At 40.5% G+C, this 15842-nt stretch overlaps 1 protein-coding gene and 1 long non-coding RNA gene across 4 annotated transcripts in view; one reads left to right on the forward strand and one right to left on the reverse strand.

The window, feature by feature from the left end:
- LOC132379070 (sorbitol dehydrogenase-like) overlaps positions 1 to 13424 on the forward strand; it is a 45206-nt gene extending 31782 nt beyond the window's left edge. For both annotated transcript variants that reach the window (XM_059946599.1, XM_059946600.1), the window contains 3 exons: positions 1393 to 1571; positions 8295 to 8416; positions 13049 to 13424. In XM_059946599.1, coding sequence (XP_059802582.1) covers positions 1393 to 1571; positions 8295 to 8416; positions 13049 to 13319 — 572 coding nt within the window. In that variant the 3' untranslated portion in view covers positions 13320 to 13424. The remainder of the gene's footprint in view (positions 1 to 1392; positions 1572 to 8294; positions 8417 to 13048) is intronic.
- LOC132379073 (uncharacterized) overlaps positions 1 to 15842 on the reverse strand; it is a 47616-nt gene that overhangs the window by 23055 nt on the left and 8719 nt on the right. The gene's annotated exons all lie outside the window — the stretch shown is intronic.

The raw sequence follows: 15842 nt of genomic DNA on the forward strand, positions 1-15842 counted from the left end.
AACTGTGTCAGGAACAGGAGTGAAACCCAGTGGGTTCAATGGCTGCTGGAGCCCATCCACTTTAAGGTTTGAAATGTTGTACATTCAGAGATGCTGTGCTACACACTGTTGTTGTAAATGTGTGGTTATTTGAGTTACTGTCACCTTCCTGAATCAATCTGGCCATTCTCCTTAGACCGCTCTCATTAACAAGCCATTTTATCCACAGAACTTCACTCACTGGTTGATTTTTGTTTCTCGCACCATTTTCTATAAATTCTAAAGAATGTTCTGCGTAAAAATCCCAGGAGATCAGCAGTTTCTGAGATACAAACCAGTCTGTCTGGCACCAATTATCATTCCATGGTCATAATCACTTAAATCACATTTCCTTCCCATTCTGTTGTTTGACTATCAGAACCGCTTGACCAAGTCTGTGTGCTTTTATGCATTGATTTGCTGCCACTTGATTGGCTGAATAGATATTTTCATTAATGAACTGGTGTACAGATGATGAAATAGCTAGTGTGTGTAGGTAACCCTTTGGTAAGGCTCCCTCTACAGTGGAATTGGTCACATGTCACTTCTCCCCATAGCCTGAGTGACTATACAACATGTGGTCCAGCCATAGATTTGTCATTAATTGCTATGAGGTATTTAGGTGCATATTTTTTTTGTAAATAACAGAACCTCCAGTACAAACTTAAATTTTACCATCATCTGGCATAACATTAGGTAAGATTAATTTTTAAAAATAATTTTTATCAGCATTTCCTTAAAACTGCAAAAAGAGTTCATGGTATGTGGAAATATCTGATATTATTGCCGAAGTATCTGAGAAATTGGTAAACTGGTAAATCAAAAAGGTGGCATCCATTATTCCACCCAGGATAGGAACATAGAAACAAAGAGAAATCTACAACATAATACAGGCCCTTCTGCCCACAAAGCTGTGCCAAACATGCCCTTACCTTAGAAATTACCTAGGGTTACCCATAGCCCTCAATTTTTCTAAGCTCCATGTACTTATCCAGGAATCTCTTAAAAGACCCTATTGTATTTGAAAGGATATGCCCTTTCACATCACTCCCATCAGAGAGGACATACTGGAGCCTGAAGACACACACACACTATGATTTAGAAACAGCTTCCTACCATCTGCCACCAGATATCTGAACGGACATTGAACCCATGAGCACTACCTCTTCTCTTCTCTTCTTGTACTTCTTGTACATTTTATTCATTGCACTATAGGGCAGCTGCAACATAAATGATATTAAATTTCAGGTTGACATCTATATGAACTTAGATAATAAATCTGATTATAATTTAAATTGTTTTTTTAAAAAAAGGCAAATTATTCTGATATGTCTAATCGCTTGAAGATTCATCAGGTTAATTAAATTGTTCCAGATTTGATACAAGAGCGACTAGATATGGCAAAGTGCTTGGGTGCCTCTGCTGTCTTTAAAGTAGAAAAGAATACCTGCCCTCGGGACGTGGCTCAGAAGGTGAAGAATGCTCTGTGTGGCATGCCAGATATAACTATTGAGTGTACCGGCGCAGATCAAAGTGTTCAGACTGCTGTCTGTGTGAGTATTAAAGTTGTAGGACTGGTGCATATATGGTCAAAGCTGTACACGATTAGCTGTGGGTTACATTCTCCTGACTTATGAATTGGTCATTGTCCTGTTTGCTGAAGTTTACTTGGTCAGTTTTGTACCTGGTTTACATCTTGACTTGATAACTTGGGAACTGCTCATGGGTTGCTCATTATCACAACCATTGTTCCTTCATTAAAGATCACCTTTAGACCATAGGGCATAGGAACTGAATTAGACCATTCAGCCTGTCAAGCCTGTCCCATCACTCCATCATGGCTGATTTATTATCCTTCTCAACATCATTCTCCTGCCTTCTACCCATAACTTTTGATGCCCTGCCTAATCAAGAACCTATCAACTTCCGCTTTAAATATAGCCAATAACTAGGTCTCTGCAACCGTCTGTATCAATGATCCTACATCTTCCGATCTTACGTCACCTCTTTCTGATTTGATTTCACATTTTACCAACACAGCCACCCTATCCTGGTGCCTAGATGCTTGTCCTTTTGATACAACTTGTATCCTTTGAATGTTAAGCTCCAAGCCATGATCTTCTTTCAGCCATGATTCAGTGATGCCCACAATGTCATACCTGCCAATTTTGAACTGTGCTACAAGATCATCTACCTTATTCCATATACTATGTACATTCAAATATAACACCTTCAGTTCTATTTTCATCAGCCTTTTTGATTTCTTTTCTCTCATGTTATACTTCAATTCAGCCCACTGACTGCAATCTTTCCCCATCATCTGATTTCCTTCCTCACAGTCTCAATAGATGCTGTATCCGCTTGTATACCAACTGTACCATCTTCAGCTCTATCACACTGGGTCCCATCTCCCTGTCAAATTAGTTTCAACCCTCCCCAAACTGCCCATAAGCATATTCATGCTCTTGAGTTCAGTTGTAACCCTCCCATTTTGTACAGGGCATACCTTTCCCAATGATCCAGAATTAAGAAAACCACAATGAAGAGATCCCAATGATCCAGAATTATGAAACCCTGCTCCCTGCACCACTTCTTCAGTTGTGCATTCATCTGTCAATTCATCCTATTCTGACTCTCACTGGTGTATAGTACAGGTAGCAATCCAGAGATTACGACCCCTGAGGTCCTACTTTTCAGCTTTCTACCTATCATCCTATATTCTCTCTTCAGGTCTGCATCCCCTTTCTTACCTGTGTCATATGTACTCTACACTGGCTGCCTATTCCCTTTCTCTCTCCTGACAGTCACCCAGCTACCTACCTCCTGCAACTTAGGAGTGACTACCTTCCTGTAGCTCCTATGTATCACTTCGTCATTCCCCTGTATGAGCCAAAGGTCATCTAGCTGTGCAGCTCCAGTTCCTTAACACAATCTCTAAGGAGCTGCAGCACAGTGTACTTCTTTCTTTTTCAATCTTTTTATTATTGTTATTAATATCAACAAAATACAATTTATATGTAGATAATGGGATTACAAACAGACACATTTCCACTGCACATGAAAGAATACATAAGCAATGATTACAGTATAAATGAGTATTCCCAAATCATGAATGATACAATATATAGATAAACAAGGTAAATCTGGGTAATATATAATATATAATAAAAAAACAGAAAAAAGAAAAAGAGAAAAAATATTATTATGCAAAGAAAAAACTAAACTAATAATCTAATAGCTAATAAAGAAAAAAAAAACAAAAAAAGAAAAAGAGAAAGAAAAACTGGAAAAAGAAAAAAAAAGGGCTGTTTATAATATCTCACAAGAATACAAAATCATCAGTGTTGTCAACTCCGGTCCTCTCAACATATATAAAATTAAAACTGGAAAATCAAATAGGCTTGAAACAGGGTCATATTACATCATATGAAAATATTGAATAAATGGTCCCCATATCTTTTCAAATTTAATAGAAGTATCAAATACACCACTTCTAATTTTTTCTAAATTTAAACATAACATAGTTTGAGAAAACCAATGAAATACAGTGGGAGGATTAATTTCCCTCCAATTCAGCAAAATAGATCTTCTAGCCATTAGAGTAAGAAACGCAATCATTCGACAGGCGGCAGAAGATAAATGAAGCGAGTCCATCATTGGTAAACCAAAAATTGTGGTAATAGGATGGGGTTGTAAATGTTCAATACTGCAGAGATAATATCAAAAATATCTTTCCAATATGTTTTCAAAAGCGGACACGACCAGAACATATGAGTTAAAGACGCTATTTCAGATTGACATCTATCACAAATAAGATTTATATAAGAATAAAAATGAGCTAATTTATCCTTGGACATATGGGCCCTATGTACGACCTTAAACTGTATTAATGAATGTTTGGCACATCTAGATGATGTATTAACTAATTGAAGAATTCTATCCCAATTCTCAATAGGAATAATAAGATTAAGTTCTCTTTCCCAATCATTTTTTGTCTTATAAAGGGCCTCTGAACGTATCTTCATAATTATATTATAAAGTTTTGATATAAGCCCTTTTTGAAAAGGGTTTAATTCAACAAAACTCTCCAAAATACCTGAAGACACAAAATTTGGAAAAGTAGGAAGTACAGTATTTAAAAAATGCCTAATCTGTAAATATCTAAAAAAATGAAATCTAGGCAAATTATATTTATTAGATATTTGCTCAAAAGACATAAAACAATTGTCCAAAAATAAATCAGAAAATCGTAGTAATCCCTTAGTCTTCCAAGCCGAATAAGCTTGGTCTATAATTGAAGGGTGGAAAAAATAATTGGATACAAAAGGAATATTTAAAACAAACTGAGTCAACCCAAAAAATTTCCGAAATTGAAACCATATACTTAAAGTATGTTTAAGTATCAGGTTGTCAATTCATTTCGGCAATTTAGTAAGAGCAAAAGGGAGAGAAGTCCCTAAAATAGAACCCAGTGCATAACCTGGTACCGATTTAATTTCCAAGCTCACCCAATGAGGGCTAATAGATCCATCCCAATCTTTCAACCAACATATCAAATATCTAATATTAACTGCCCAATAATAAAATCTAAAATTAGGCAATGCTAACCCACCTTCCTTCTTTGCCTTCTGTAAGTATATTTTACCTAACCTAGGATTTTTATTCTGCCATATATATGAGGAAAATTTTGAATCAACATTAGTAAAAAAAGATTTCAGAATAAAAATTGGTACCACTTGAAAAATATATAAAAACTTAGGTAAAATAACCATCTTAATAGCATTAATCCTACCTATCAAAGATAAAGATAATGGTGACCACTTAGTAAACAAGCATTTAATCTGATCAATTAAGGGTACAAAATTAACCTTAAATAAGTCTTTATGGTTTTTTGTGATTTTAATCCCTAAGTAAATAAAAGAGTCATTAACTAATTTAAAAGGTAAGTTTCCATAAATTGGGACCTGTCTATTCAAAGGAAACAATTCACTCTTATTAAGATTTAATTTATACCCAGAAAAATCACTAAATTGAGCCAACAATGATAAAACTGCTGGAATAGATTTCTCAGGATTAGAAATAAATAATAATAAATCATCTGCATACAAAGATAACTTATGAGTATCTGTCCCACGATTAATACCAGAAATATCCTGTGATTCTCTGATAGCAATTGCCAAAGGTTCTAAAGCAATATTAAATAATAATGGGCTAAGAGGACAGCCTTGTCTAGTGCCCCAAAATAAACGAAAAAAGGGAGATCTTTGATTATTAGTATACACCGAGGCTACTGGAGTGTGATAAATCAGTTTAATCCAGGAAATAAATGTCGGACTAAAATTAAACTTCTCCAACACATTAAATAAGTAAGGCCATTCAACTCTGTCAAATGCTTTCTCCGCATCTAATGAAATAACACATTCTGAAATGTTACGTGAAGGAGTATACACAATATTCAATAACCTAACATTAAAAAAAGTGTAACGATTTTTATGCAGCACAGTGTACTTCGTGCAGATGTAGCTATCAGGAAGACTGGAGGTCTCCCAGAGTTCCCACTTCTCACGTAAAGAGCATACCACTAATCCTAGATCCATTCTCAACACACTAGCTATATGCTAATTGAAAAAGAAAGAGAAAAAAAACTTAGTAGAAACCTACTTGGAGCCTCTCTGCTCTTGCCAAAGCCTTTATTTGTCATATACACTTACATTTATTAGGAATTTGCTGCAGTGTTTTAATCAGGTTGCAACACGCAACAAAAAAAACGCTCAACAGTTGTAAAGAATAAATAACTTTGTTTTTTATATAATTAGAGGTTAAAATAAAATATGGTATAAAATATGCATAAATATATATGTATGAATATGTATTAACAATGTAAATAACATAAAAAGTGGTTTAAAGTGTTTTAAAAGTGAAAAAGGATCTAGTACTTTAAAGTGGTTTAAAGGCGGATACAATAAGAACATTTAAAAAAAGGCTTGTATAATAGAAAAGTAGCGGGCTATGCAAGAAGAAATAGCTTGATCGATCTTAGAGTAGGTTAAAAGGTTGACACAACATTGGGCCAAAGGGTCTGTACTGTGCTGTTTTGTTTTATGACAGTGTAGAGGTAGGGTAAAAAAGGGGAGCTTTTGGGAAAGTTTGCAGGGTTATCTTGTAATGTTAGTACAAACTTATGTATGTATTCACTTAATTTTGACATGAACATTACATAGATCTCTGGGATTCTCTAATGATAAAATTTGATATCATAGTTGTGCTGCCACTATTTCCGTCTCGAAGAACTATTTGGTGAGCCACTAAATATCCTGCACTGTTCCACCTGGTGTCTCCCACCGATGTATCATTGGGAGATTTACCGTTTCTCTATACTGGCTTGTTACAACATCATCTGAAAACACATTGTGTGTTTTATCACATAGCCTAATGATATCAAGATCTATCTTACCATTTAATTTGAGCCTCTTAGCTGTATCTAAAATGTCAAACAGCTTTCTGATACTTGGAGGTAGATGAGCTGAAACTTCCTCTATTTTTGGTTCCTAACAGACTTTTTCCAACCACTGACTTTTGGCCGTTTACCATGTAGCTGTTGCTTCAGATCATATATCCATGTTCTGGTTATACATTATAATCTGCTTCCCAATTTCTGTCAATTTTTCCCTCATTGACCTTAAAAAGGAAACATGGTGGTAAGCAGTAAATTCCAAATATTATGTACATTCAGGTACAGAAGGTACCTCTTGTACCTAATAAAGTGGCCACTAAGTGTGTACTTTCATGGTCTGCTGCTAGTGCAGCTCATCTACTTCAAGCTTTGATGTACTGTGCATTTAGAGAAACTCTTCTGCACACCACTGATGCAATATGTGGTTAATTGAATTACTGTTGCCTTTCTGTCAACTTGAATCAATATGTCCATCCTCCTCTGACCTTTCTCATTAAAAAGGCATTTTCACCAACAGAACTGCCTTTCACTGGATGTTTTTATGTCTAGAGACGGTTGTGCATGAAAATCCCCGAGATATTCAAACCACTCCATCTGGTACCAAAGTCATTTAGATCCCATTTCTTCCCCATTCTAATATTTGGTGTGAAAAACAACTGAACCTCTTGACCTGTCTGCATGCTGTCTGCTTTTATGTATTGAGTTGCTGCCACCTCATTGGCTGATTAGATATTTGCATTAATGAGCAGGTGTACAGGTGTCTCAATAAAGTGGTCTTGAGTATATAGTTTTAGAAGCAGTTTTTAAGTGCTGGGTGTCAAATTCTCTGAAGATCTATCCTGGGGTCATGATATTGATGAAATTATGAAGAAGACACATCAGTAGCTATGTTTCATTAGGAGTTTAAGGAGATATGGTATGTCACTACAGGCCAATGTTCCCTCCAGGGTGTGCCATGTATATACACACACACACACACACACACACACACACACACACACACACACACACACACACACACGCACACACACATGTGCACACACACACCAGATTTCATGATCATACACAGTCACATTTCCTATTCAGGTTTCTGATGTGGACAGTGTTGACAACGTGGAGTTTGCAATGATTTGTCTGCATTTAGAACTGGCTTCCTTATACTGTTTTTATTTAAGAAATTATTCAGAGTGCACACGTTATCACTGGGCAAAAAATTGCACAAAATTTTTGCACACACTGCTCATTACAAATTAGAGGGAATGTTGCCATAGGCTCTAGAAAACTTCCACAGATATACCATGGAGAGCATTGTAACTGGTGGCAGCACCACCTAGTATGGTGGAGCAACTGAACAAGATTGGAAAAAGCTGCAGAGCATTGTAAATTCAGCCAGCTCCATCATGGGCACTAGCCTCCCCAGTGTTGAGGATATTTTCAAAAGGTGATACCTCAAGAAGGCAGCATCTATCATTAAGGACCCCCATCACCCAGGGTATACTTGTTTCTTATTATTTACCATTAGAGAGTAGGTACAAGAACCTGAAGACACAGCTTCTTCCCCTCCGCCATCTGATTTCTCTATGGTCAATGAACCAACCCATGAACACTACCTCACTATTTTTGGTCTCTCTTTGCACTAATTTAATTTAATTTTTAATATACATTTCTTATTATAATTGCAGTATAGTAATTATTATGTATTGCACTTCAGTGCTGCCACTGAACAACAAATTTCATGACATATGTCAGTGATATTAAACCTGATTTTGATTCTGAATTAAGAAATGTTTTTTATTCTGAGTTCTTGCCCCATTTTTTTCAGGCTACTAAGCCGGGAGGAGTATTAGTTATGGTTGGCATGGGCTCATCATCTGTAAATACCCCTATGTTAACTGCAGTAACCCGGGAGCTGGACATACGAGGATCTTTCAGACACTGCAACACGTAGGTACCAAAGAAAATATGATATACAACTAAACAAATATTCATTCATTTTGAAGCCAATGGCTTTTGCTGTAAAATTTAGAGTTACATAGGATTTTATTTGCTAATGTTTCTGGTTCTCTCAAGTTTCCTCCATTCTTTTATTTTATCCTATCAACATTTTTCTATACTATCCTCCCTTTTGTGTCAATTACTGTTTCATTACGTGCAATTTTTTTTAGCAGTTCCTCAGTCTCTCTTGTGTTTCGTGTTCTCTGTACACTCTTGGCAAACAATTTTCCCCTGAATACCTTAGTGAATTAATTACCCAGTTTCATGCTCTTTACAAGTGGAATAATCTTTTCTAGATAAATTATGTAAACAATTTAATTCACATACAGTGTTACTTTAGATTTAAGTTATTATTTCATTATCATGGAGCTTACACTGGGTAATGTTGTTTACAGTGCATCAATGGATTAGACCAATTATAAAACATTTCTTGGAAACTGAGTTATTGCTGTGGATTCTCTATCAACTTATCACATGGAATTACTTATGATTTTCTAATTACTTTTATATTTAAAATTGAAAACCTATTATTTGACTGAGGGATTACAAGGCCATTAGACATTGGAGCAGAATTAGGCCATTCAAGTCTCTCCACCATTCCATCATTGCTAATTTATTATCCCTCTCAACCCCATTCTCCTCCTTCTCCCCATGGCCTTTGACATGCTTACTAATCAAGAACCTATCAGCCTTCACTTTAAGTGACTTGGCCTCTATAGCCAACAGTGGCAGTAAATTCCACAGATTCACCACCCTCTGGCTAAAGAAATTTCTCTTCACCTCTGTCCCAAAGGACCATCTTTCTATTCTAAGAATTTAAACCTCTAGTCCAAGACTCTCCCTCTATTGGAAAATCCCCTCCATGTCTACTCTCCATGTTACCACCACCTTGAGAACCTGAGTGTGATGCTGCCTGCAGCTTTGCTCCTGGTAGATCACCCATGGCTGTAAGGTCAAGGGGGAGGAGTCAGTTGAAGCACAGTCCAACCAAGACCTCAACAGCAGAGCAGGCAGAAGATGGTGGTAAACTAGAGTGTCAGGAATCTTGGAACTATGAGGACCACTGCAACAGCTGCTAAGGGGGAGGGGGGAGGTTGCAGCAGAAGATGCCCCCTAATCGTCTTGGTCTCCATGTCATTGGATTCTGGCTCTATCTCTGTCAAGGACCATGTAGTGGCTGCTTGTGCATCAATCTCCCCACGTTAAAAGACCTCACACACAGGAATTTCTCCTGGTTTGGTAATCCAATCAACCAACTTGGATAAAGCCCGTTGGCGATCAGGAAATGGTGACGGGCAGGACAGTGAAGTCTGGGAGCTCCCAGCCACAACCTGGGACACAGGCTTTGGGTGTAAGATACAGTCGTCTTGCTCTTGGATTGAGGCAGATGGAGCTTTTCGACAACTGCACCCGTGACTGAGCACCCCATATGGGGAAGGGGCTAGAAAAGGTGCCCTAAAATTAGCCTGCCTCTTCACTTCTGACTGGATTACCACGTCCACAGGGATCACCAAACTGCAGTCTGAAACAAAAGCATATAAATTTTGGAGCCTGGAATGTCCGGACACTTATTGTCAGCAAAATCAGCGATTGTCCTGAAAAGCGTACTGTCACCATCTCAAGAGCTGAGAAGATCAGTAACAACCAAATGGTGACAGCTGTGAGTGTCTACGCTCCAACCCTAGACTAACCAGACAATGTTAAGGAGACCTTCTACACTGGCCTAGACTGCATACTATCAGATATTACCAAAGAAGATAAAGTCATTCTTCTTGAAGACTTCAATGCTAGAGTTGGCAGGGACAGCAACTGCCAGAAAGGCACAATTGGGAAGGAAGGTATTGGCAACATCAATTCCAATTGAGTGCTCTTACTCTCCAGGTATGCTGAGCATGATCTGTCCATCACCAACACCCTTTTCCGCCAGAGAAATAAGGTGAAAGTTTCATGGATGCATCTCTATTCAAAGACTTGGCATCTTATAGATGGCGCCATTATTCGGAGGAGGGATCGCAGAGAGGTAAAGAATACAAGAACGAAGATTAGTGCTGATGATGGCCGGACTGACCATTGGCTTATTCACTCACAAATAACCATCAAAATCACGCGGAAGAGTAGAATCAAAAGAAGCTGAGCTGTCCCAGGTTCACCAACAAGAGCCTAAAATACACAGTGTAGGTACAACATCTTCAAGCTACCCTTTCTGAAAGACTCCCAAAGCAGTATCCGGAGGGCATTGAAGCACACTGTACCACATTGAAGACTACCATTCATGATACTTGTGAAAACATCATTGGATACAAGACCAGGATAAACAAAAATTGGTTTGATGAAAATAACAATGAATTAGAAGAGCTAATCAACAACAAAAGGAAAGCTTTCTGTGCCTGGCAGAAAGACATCAACTGCAAGGTGAAAAGAGAAGCCCACTCCAAAGCTAAGGTCATAGTCCAGCATAGAGTAACGGAAATAAAGAATCGGTGGTGGACTGAGAGGGCCCTAGAAATACAGCAGCTTGCTGACTCTGGTGGTATCAGGGGTTTCTTTATTGCCACCAAGGCAGTGTATGGCCCAAACCATCGTGGCCTAAAACACCTTTGCTCCAAAGATGGACAAGGGCTGCTAAAGGACAATGATGCCACTTTCAGGAGCTATTTAGTCATAACGCCACTGCTTACATTGAAGTCATCAACCAACTCCCACAATGACCCATGACGAGGACATGAGTAAGCTTCCTAGTATCAAAGAGGTGCAGAGAGCTTACAAGAAATTGAGGAACAACAAGTCCACTGGGAATGATGGAACTCCAGAAGCAATCCTCAAGGAAGGTGGTACAGAACTTTTAAATCATATCCATAACCTACTTGTCAAGACACTTCAAAAAGGATGACAAAGCTGACTGCAGAAACTATAGAGGTATCTCCCTCCTCTCTACAACAGGAAAGGTACTCACCCAAGTTTTATATGATTGGCTTTCACCTCTGGTAGATCTCCTGACTGAGTCTCAGTGTGGTTTCCGTCTGGCCAGAAGAACATCAGACATGATATCTTCCTGCATGTCAATTGCAGGAGAGAGCCCAGGAACAAAATCGCCCACTTTATATGGCTTTCATAGACCTTGTAAAAGCACTTGACTCAGTAAAATGTCCTGCCCGTTGGCAAGTACTGTCCAAACTCAGATGCCCAGAGGAATACCTCAAGGTCCTGCAGCTCTTACACAGTGATATGAGTACAACAGTCCTCAGCAACAGTGGCTCTGAAACAGCACCTTTTAAGATTGAGACCGGGGTCATCATTGTCCCTAATTCTGTTTGTCATTTTCATTGCAACCATTCTTCATTGCACAGGCCAAGGCCTCCTACAAGGAGTCCAGATTCTCTATAGGGCAGATGGAGGGCTCTTAACCTTAACAGGTTCAAGGCAAAGATCAAGGTGGCAACTACTTCCATCATGGAGGTCCACTAGGCAGATGACAACGCCATCGTAGCTCAACTTGAGGAGAATCTGCAGTGTAAAATGGATGCTTTTGCCATTAACAAAAGACCCTGGGGACTTGTGGAAACTGTGTGGTGATTTCTTTTGAACTTATAGTCCTTTAACATCTTTGGACTATTTTTACTGTGCCCATGGTCTGTTTTTTTTATCAATTATGCTATTGTTTGCACTGTTGCAACTATATGGTTTTGTGCAGGTCTTGTAGCTTTAGCTTTTGGTCTTGTTTTGTCTGGTGGATTTGGAGTTCCTTTCCGGGGAACGCACTAAGACGGTAGCGCGATATTAATACGCAGCAGCCTCTCCGGACTCTGGACTGGGGATTGCCAAACGTTATGTGGATTTTCTGGTGTAGTCTGTTTTGTCATATGCTTTTGTGATATCATTCTGGAGGAACGTTGTCTCATTTTTTAACTGCATTGCATTTGTGGTTTCTAAATGACAATAAATTGAATCTGAAATTCCACCTCATTTTAGTTATCTATGTTAAAAGAAGCCAGAAGTGATCAGTTATTTTTATTTGATTATCAATTCCACTTTAATGGGGAAGGTTACTGCTTCACTCAGATGATGCTGTGAATGTGGAATGAACTGCCAGCAAAAGTAGTGGATGCTGGTTTGAATTCAGCATTTAAGAGAAGTTTGGATAAGTACACGGATAGGAGGGCTACGGTGGGCTATATTCCAGATGCCGGTCAATGGGACTAGACAGAATAACAATTCAGCACAAACTAGATGGGCTGAATGGCCTGTTTCTGTGCTGGACTCTTGCCTTGTACCTCTGCAGATTATATCTCCAAATATCCATCCATGTATTTCCTGATTGTGCTGAGGATTTCTGACAATGACTTCCAGACGCCATTACATATTATGCAAAGGAAGAACAGCACAGTAAAAACATTAAATATCTAACTTTTCATATTGTCAGTGGTATCTTCTAGGCTCCTGGTAAATAAATATCTAATTATGTCTTTGGGAGTATTCATTCTAATATAGATGAATTAGCTGGTGTATGCATCTTTTCTAAATTCTAGCTACAGTCCTGTAGAAATCAAACTGTCACTTAACTTTTTTTGTTTTGTACCTTAGGTGGCCTACTGCAATTAACATGGTGGCCTCGCAGAGAGTAGACGTGAAGCCTTTGATCACACATCGCTTACCCCTGGAACAGGTCACAGAAGCGTTCGAGTTGGTGAAGAAAGGTGCAGCTCTCAAAGTGATTATGTTGTGCGAGGAGCAACAGAAGCAGCAGGAGGGAAAGACACTGGAACAATGCCGACAGCAATGTCAGCAGCTGCTATTGCAGTGTCAACAGCAGTGCCAGCAACTGAAAAACCAGTGTGAAGATGGCCGCTCTTGAGTGTGCTTGTGCTCTTACGTTCAATATGAAGTGACAACTTTAGCGCAGGCCTCGCTTGTTTTCTCCAATTAACAACTGTCCCAAGTCTGTAATAAACACACTGAATGATAGCATTTGTCCATGTATTATTTAGAAAAGTTTATGATTCCCTCTCAGATTCAATTTTTCCGTGTAGCAGGTTGCACTTGTGTATATTAGCTCTTTAATATGTTAATCCTGCAGCATTTTAACAGGACTGATAACAGTGAAAATTTGAGCCAGAGAGAAGTTAGCCAGTGGACTAATCCTAGTAAAGAAAATAAGGAAACTGTAGATGCCGGAAAGAAAGATGGGGTTTGAGAGGACTGAACTAGATAGTACATTAACAAAAGAGGGCCACATATTACAGATACTGAAAATAAACAGAATGCTGAAAGCATTCTTTTTTTAATGAAGGGTCTCGACCTGCAACTTCATCTGTTTATTCCTCTCCATAGATGCTGCTTCATCTTCTGATGTCCTACAGCCAAGCACTGTTGAAATGTAGAAATGTAACATCCAGTCTGTGCACTTCAGATGTTCAACACCTGCAGTTTGATTTTCATGTAATTCCTAATAGATAGGGATTTCATTCAGCAGTTACTGAGCTAGCTGAAGACAAAGAGACGGCAGATGCCAGAATATGGATCAAAAGAAGGATCTTAGTAGCAGAGCAGCATCTGTGAGGGGGATTAAGAGGTATTGACGCTTTGTATTTGTGGTGAACTACATATACCTGTCTGGACACGCTCCCCCACACTGCTGACTGCTCCTGTGGCTCCTCCCACGGACCCCTGTATAAAGGCGATTGGAGGCACTGCTCCTCCCTCAGTCTCCAGGATGTTGTGTGGTGGTCACTTGCTGCTTGTTCTTTCTTCCAGCCAATAAAAGCCTATATCTCGCCTCACGTCTCCGAGAGTTATTGATGGTGCATCAATTTTATTGGCTGGAAGTTTTAAAACATGGAGAGTATTTTACGTCCGGAAAAATAAGACTTGGACCCCCAAGCTCCAGAAGCAGCTCTTGCCTTTGAACTCTGGCTTGCATGCTTCCAATCATACTTGGAAGTGATTCCCGTGACTGAGCCTGCCACAATGCACAAAATCCTCCTTTCAAGGGTCAGCCTGAAAGTATTCTCCCTTATCAGGGACCTGCTGACCTACCAAGGGGCACTGGACGCCCTCAAAAGACAGTACCTATGGCCAGTGAACACCATCTATGCAAGAGATCACTTAGCGACGCTGCGGCAGTGGACCAGTGAGTCGAGCGGTGAGTTTGTCCGAGCCCTACAGACATTCGTGCGGGCCTGCGACTGCATGGGACTGATGGCGGAACAGCTTGCGGAGCTCCTGGTACGAGGCGCCTTCGTTACGGAAATCAGGTCAGTGTATGTGCGCCAGCGGCTACTGGAAAATGCCGATCTTACCTTATGCTCAGCGATCGAGACGGCCGACATGCTGGAGGCTGCTCTGCACAACGCTGATGCTGTCCAGCCGCGCAATCCCCCACCAGTTACGTGGACGCTGCAGACCCCGCCACCCGCGAGCGAATCAACCTCGGCTGCTGCCAGTCACGAGTCCACAAGCTCCCCTAAACCGACCACAGCTGCTGCCAGTTGCAAGTCTGTGCTGTGTTACTTCTGCAGACTCGAAAAGCATCCCCGAAAATGCTGCCCGGCCCGAGAAGCTACCTGCTCCAGCTGAGGAAAGAAGGGCCATTTCACCAAGGTCTGTAAGTCTGAACCATGAGTGGGGTCGGTCAGCACCGTGTGTGAGGCATGGGGGTCGCAATCTTGCCTGCCTGCCTCGTGCGAGACATGGGGGCGGCCATCTTTGTTGGCGCCACCTCGCCCCGCCCCCGACCCACGGGTGCTTACCGGGCACCAAGACGCCGATTCAACTCTGGCCTCTGTGACCCTTGACCAAAGTGCCCCACACCAGCTTGCAAGGTCCATGATGGACATCCTGGTGGAGGGGCACAGGACTAGCTGCCTGTTTGACATGGGCAGCACTGAGAGTTTTATTCACCCGGACATGGTGCAACGCTGCGGACACGTGACACGGCTGGTAAGTCAGAGAGTCACCTTGGCTTCTGGGTCGCATTACACACACATCCAGGGGGATTGTGTAGCGACATTAGTGGTGCAGGGCACAGAATATCAGGACTTTGCACTACTGGTCATGCCTTAACTGTGCGCGCCTGTGCTATTGGGGCTGGACTTCCAGAGCCACCTCAAAAGTGTGACTATGGCATATGACGGGCCCCTCCCACCACTCACTGTCAGGAATCCTCAATTTTGTGGGACTTCATCATATACCCCGCTACTGACCACACACACATACCGACCCGCACATCCCACCCAGCACCATGCCGACAGCTGCGCTACCGACACCACTTGCAGCCTCTCCACCCTCAAGATCCCTCCCCCATCGCTGTTCGCCAACCTGACCCCCGACTGTAAACCTGTGGCAACTAAAAGCAGGAGGTACAGCGCGGGGGACAGGG

Source organism: Hypanus sabinus, chromosome 21 (genome assembly GCF_030144855.1).
Source record: "Hypanus sabinus isolate sHypSab1 chromosome 21, sHypSab1.hap1, whole genome shotgun sequence".
Classification (NCBI taxonomy): Eukaryota; Metazoa; Chordata; class Chondrichthyes; order Myliobatiformes; family Dasyatidae; genus Hypanus; species Hypanus sabinus.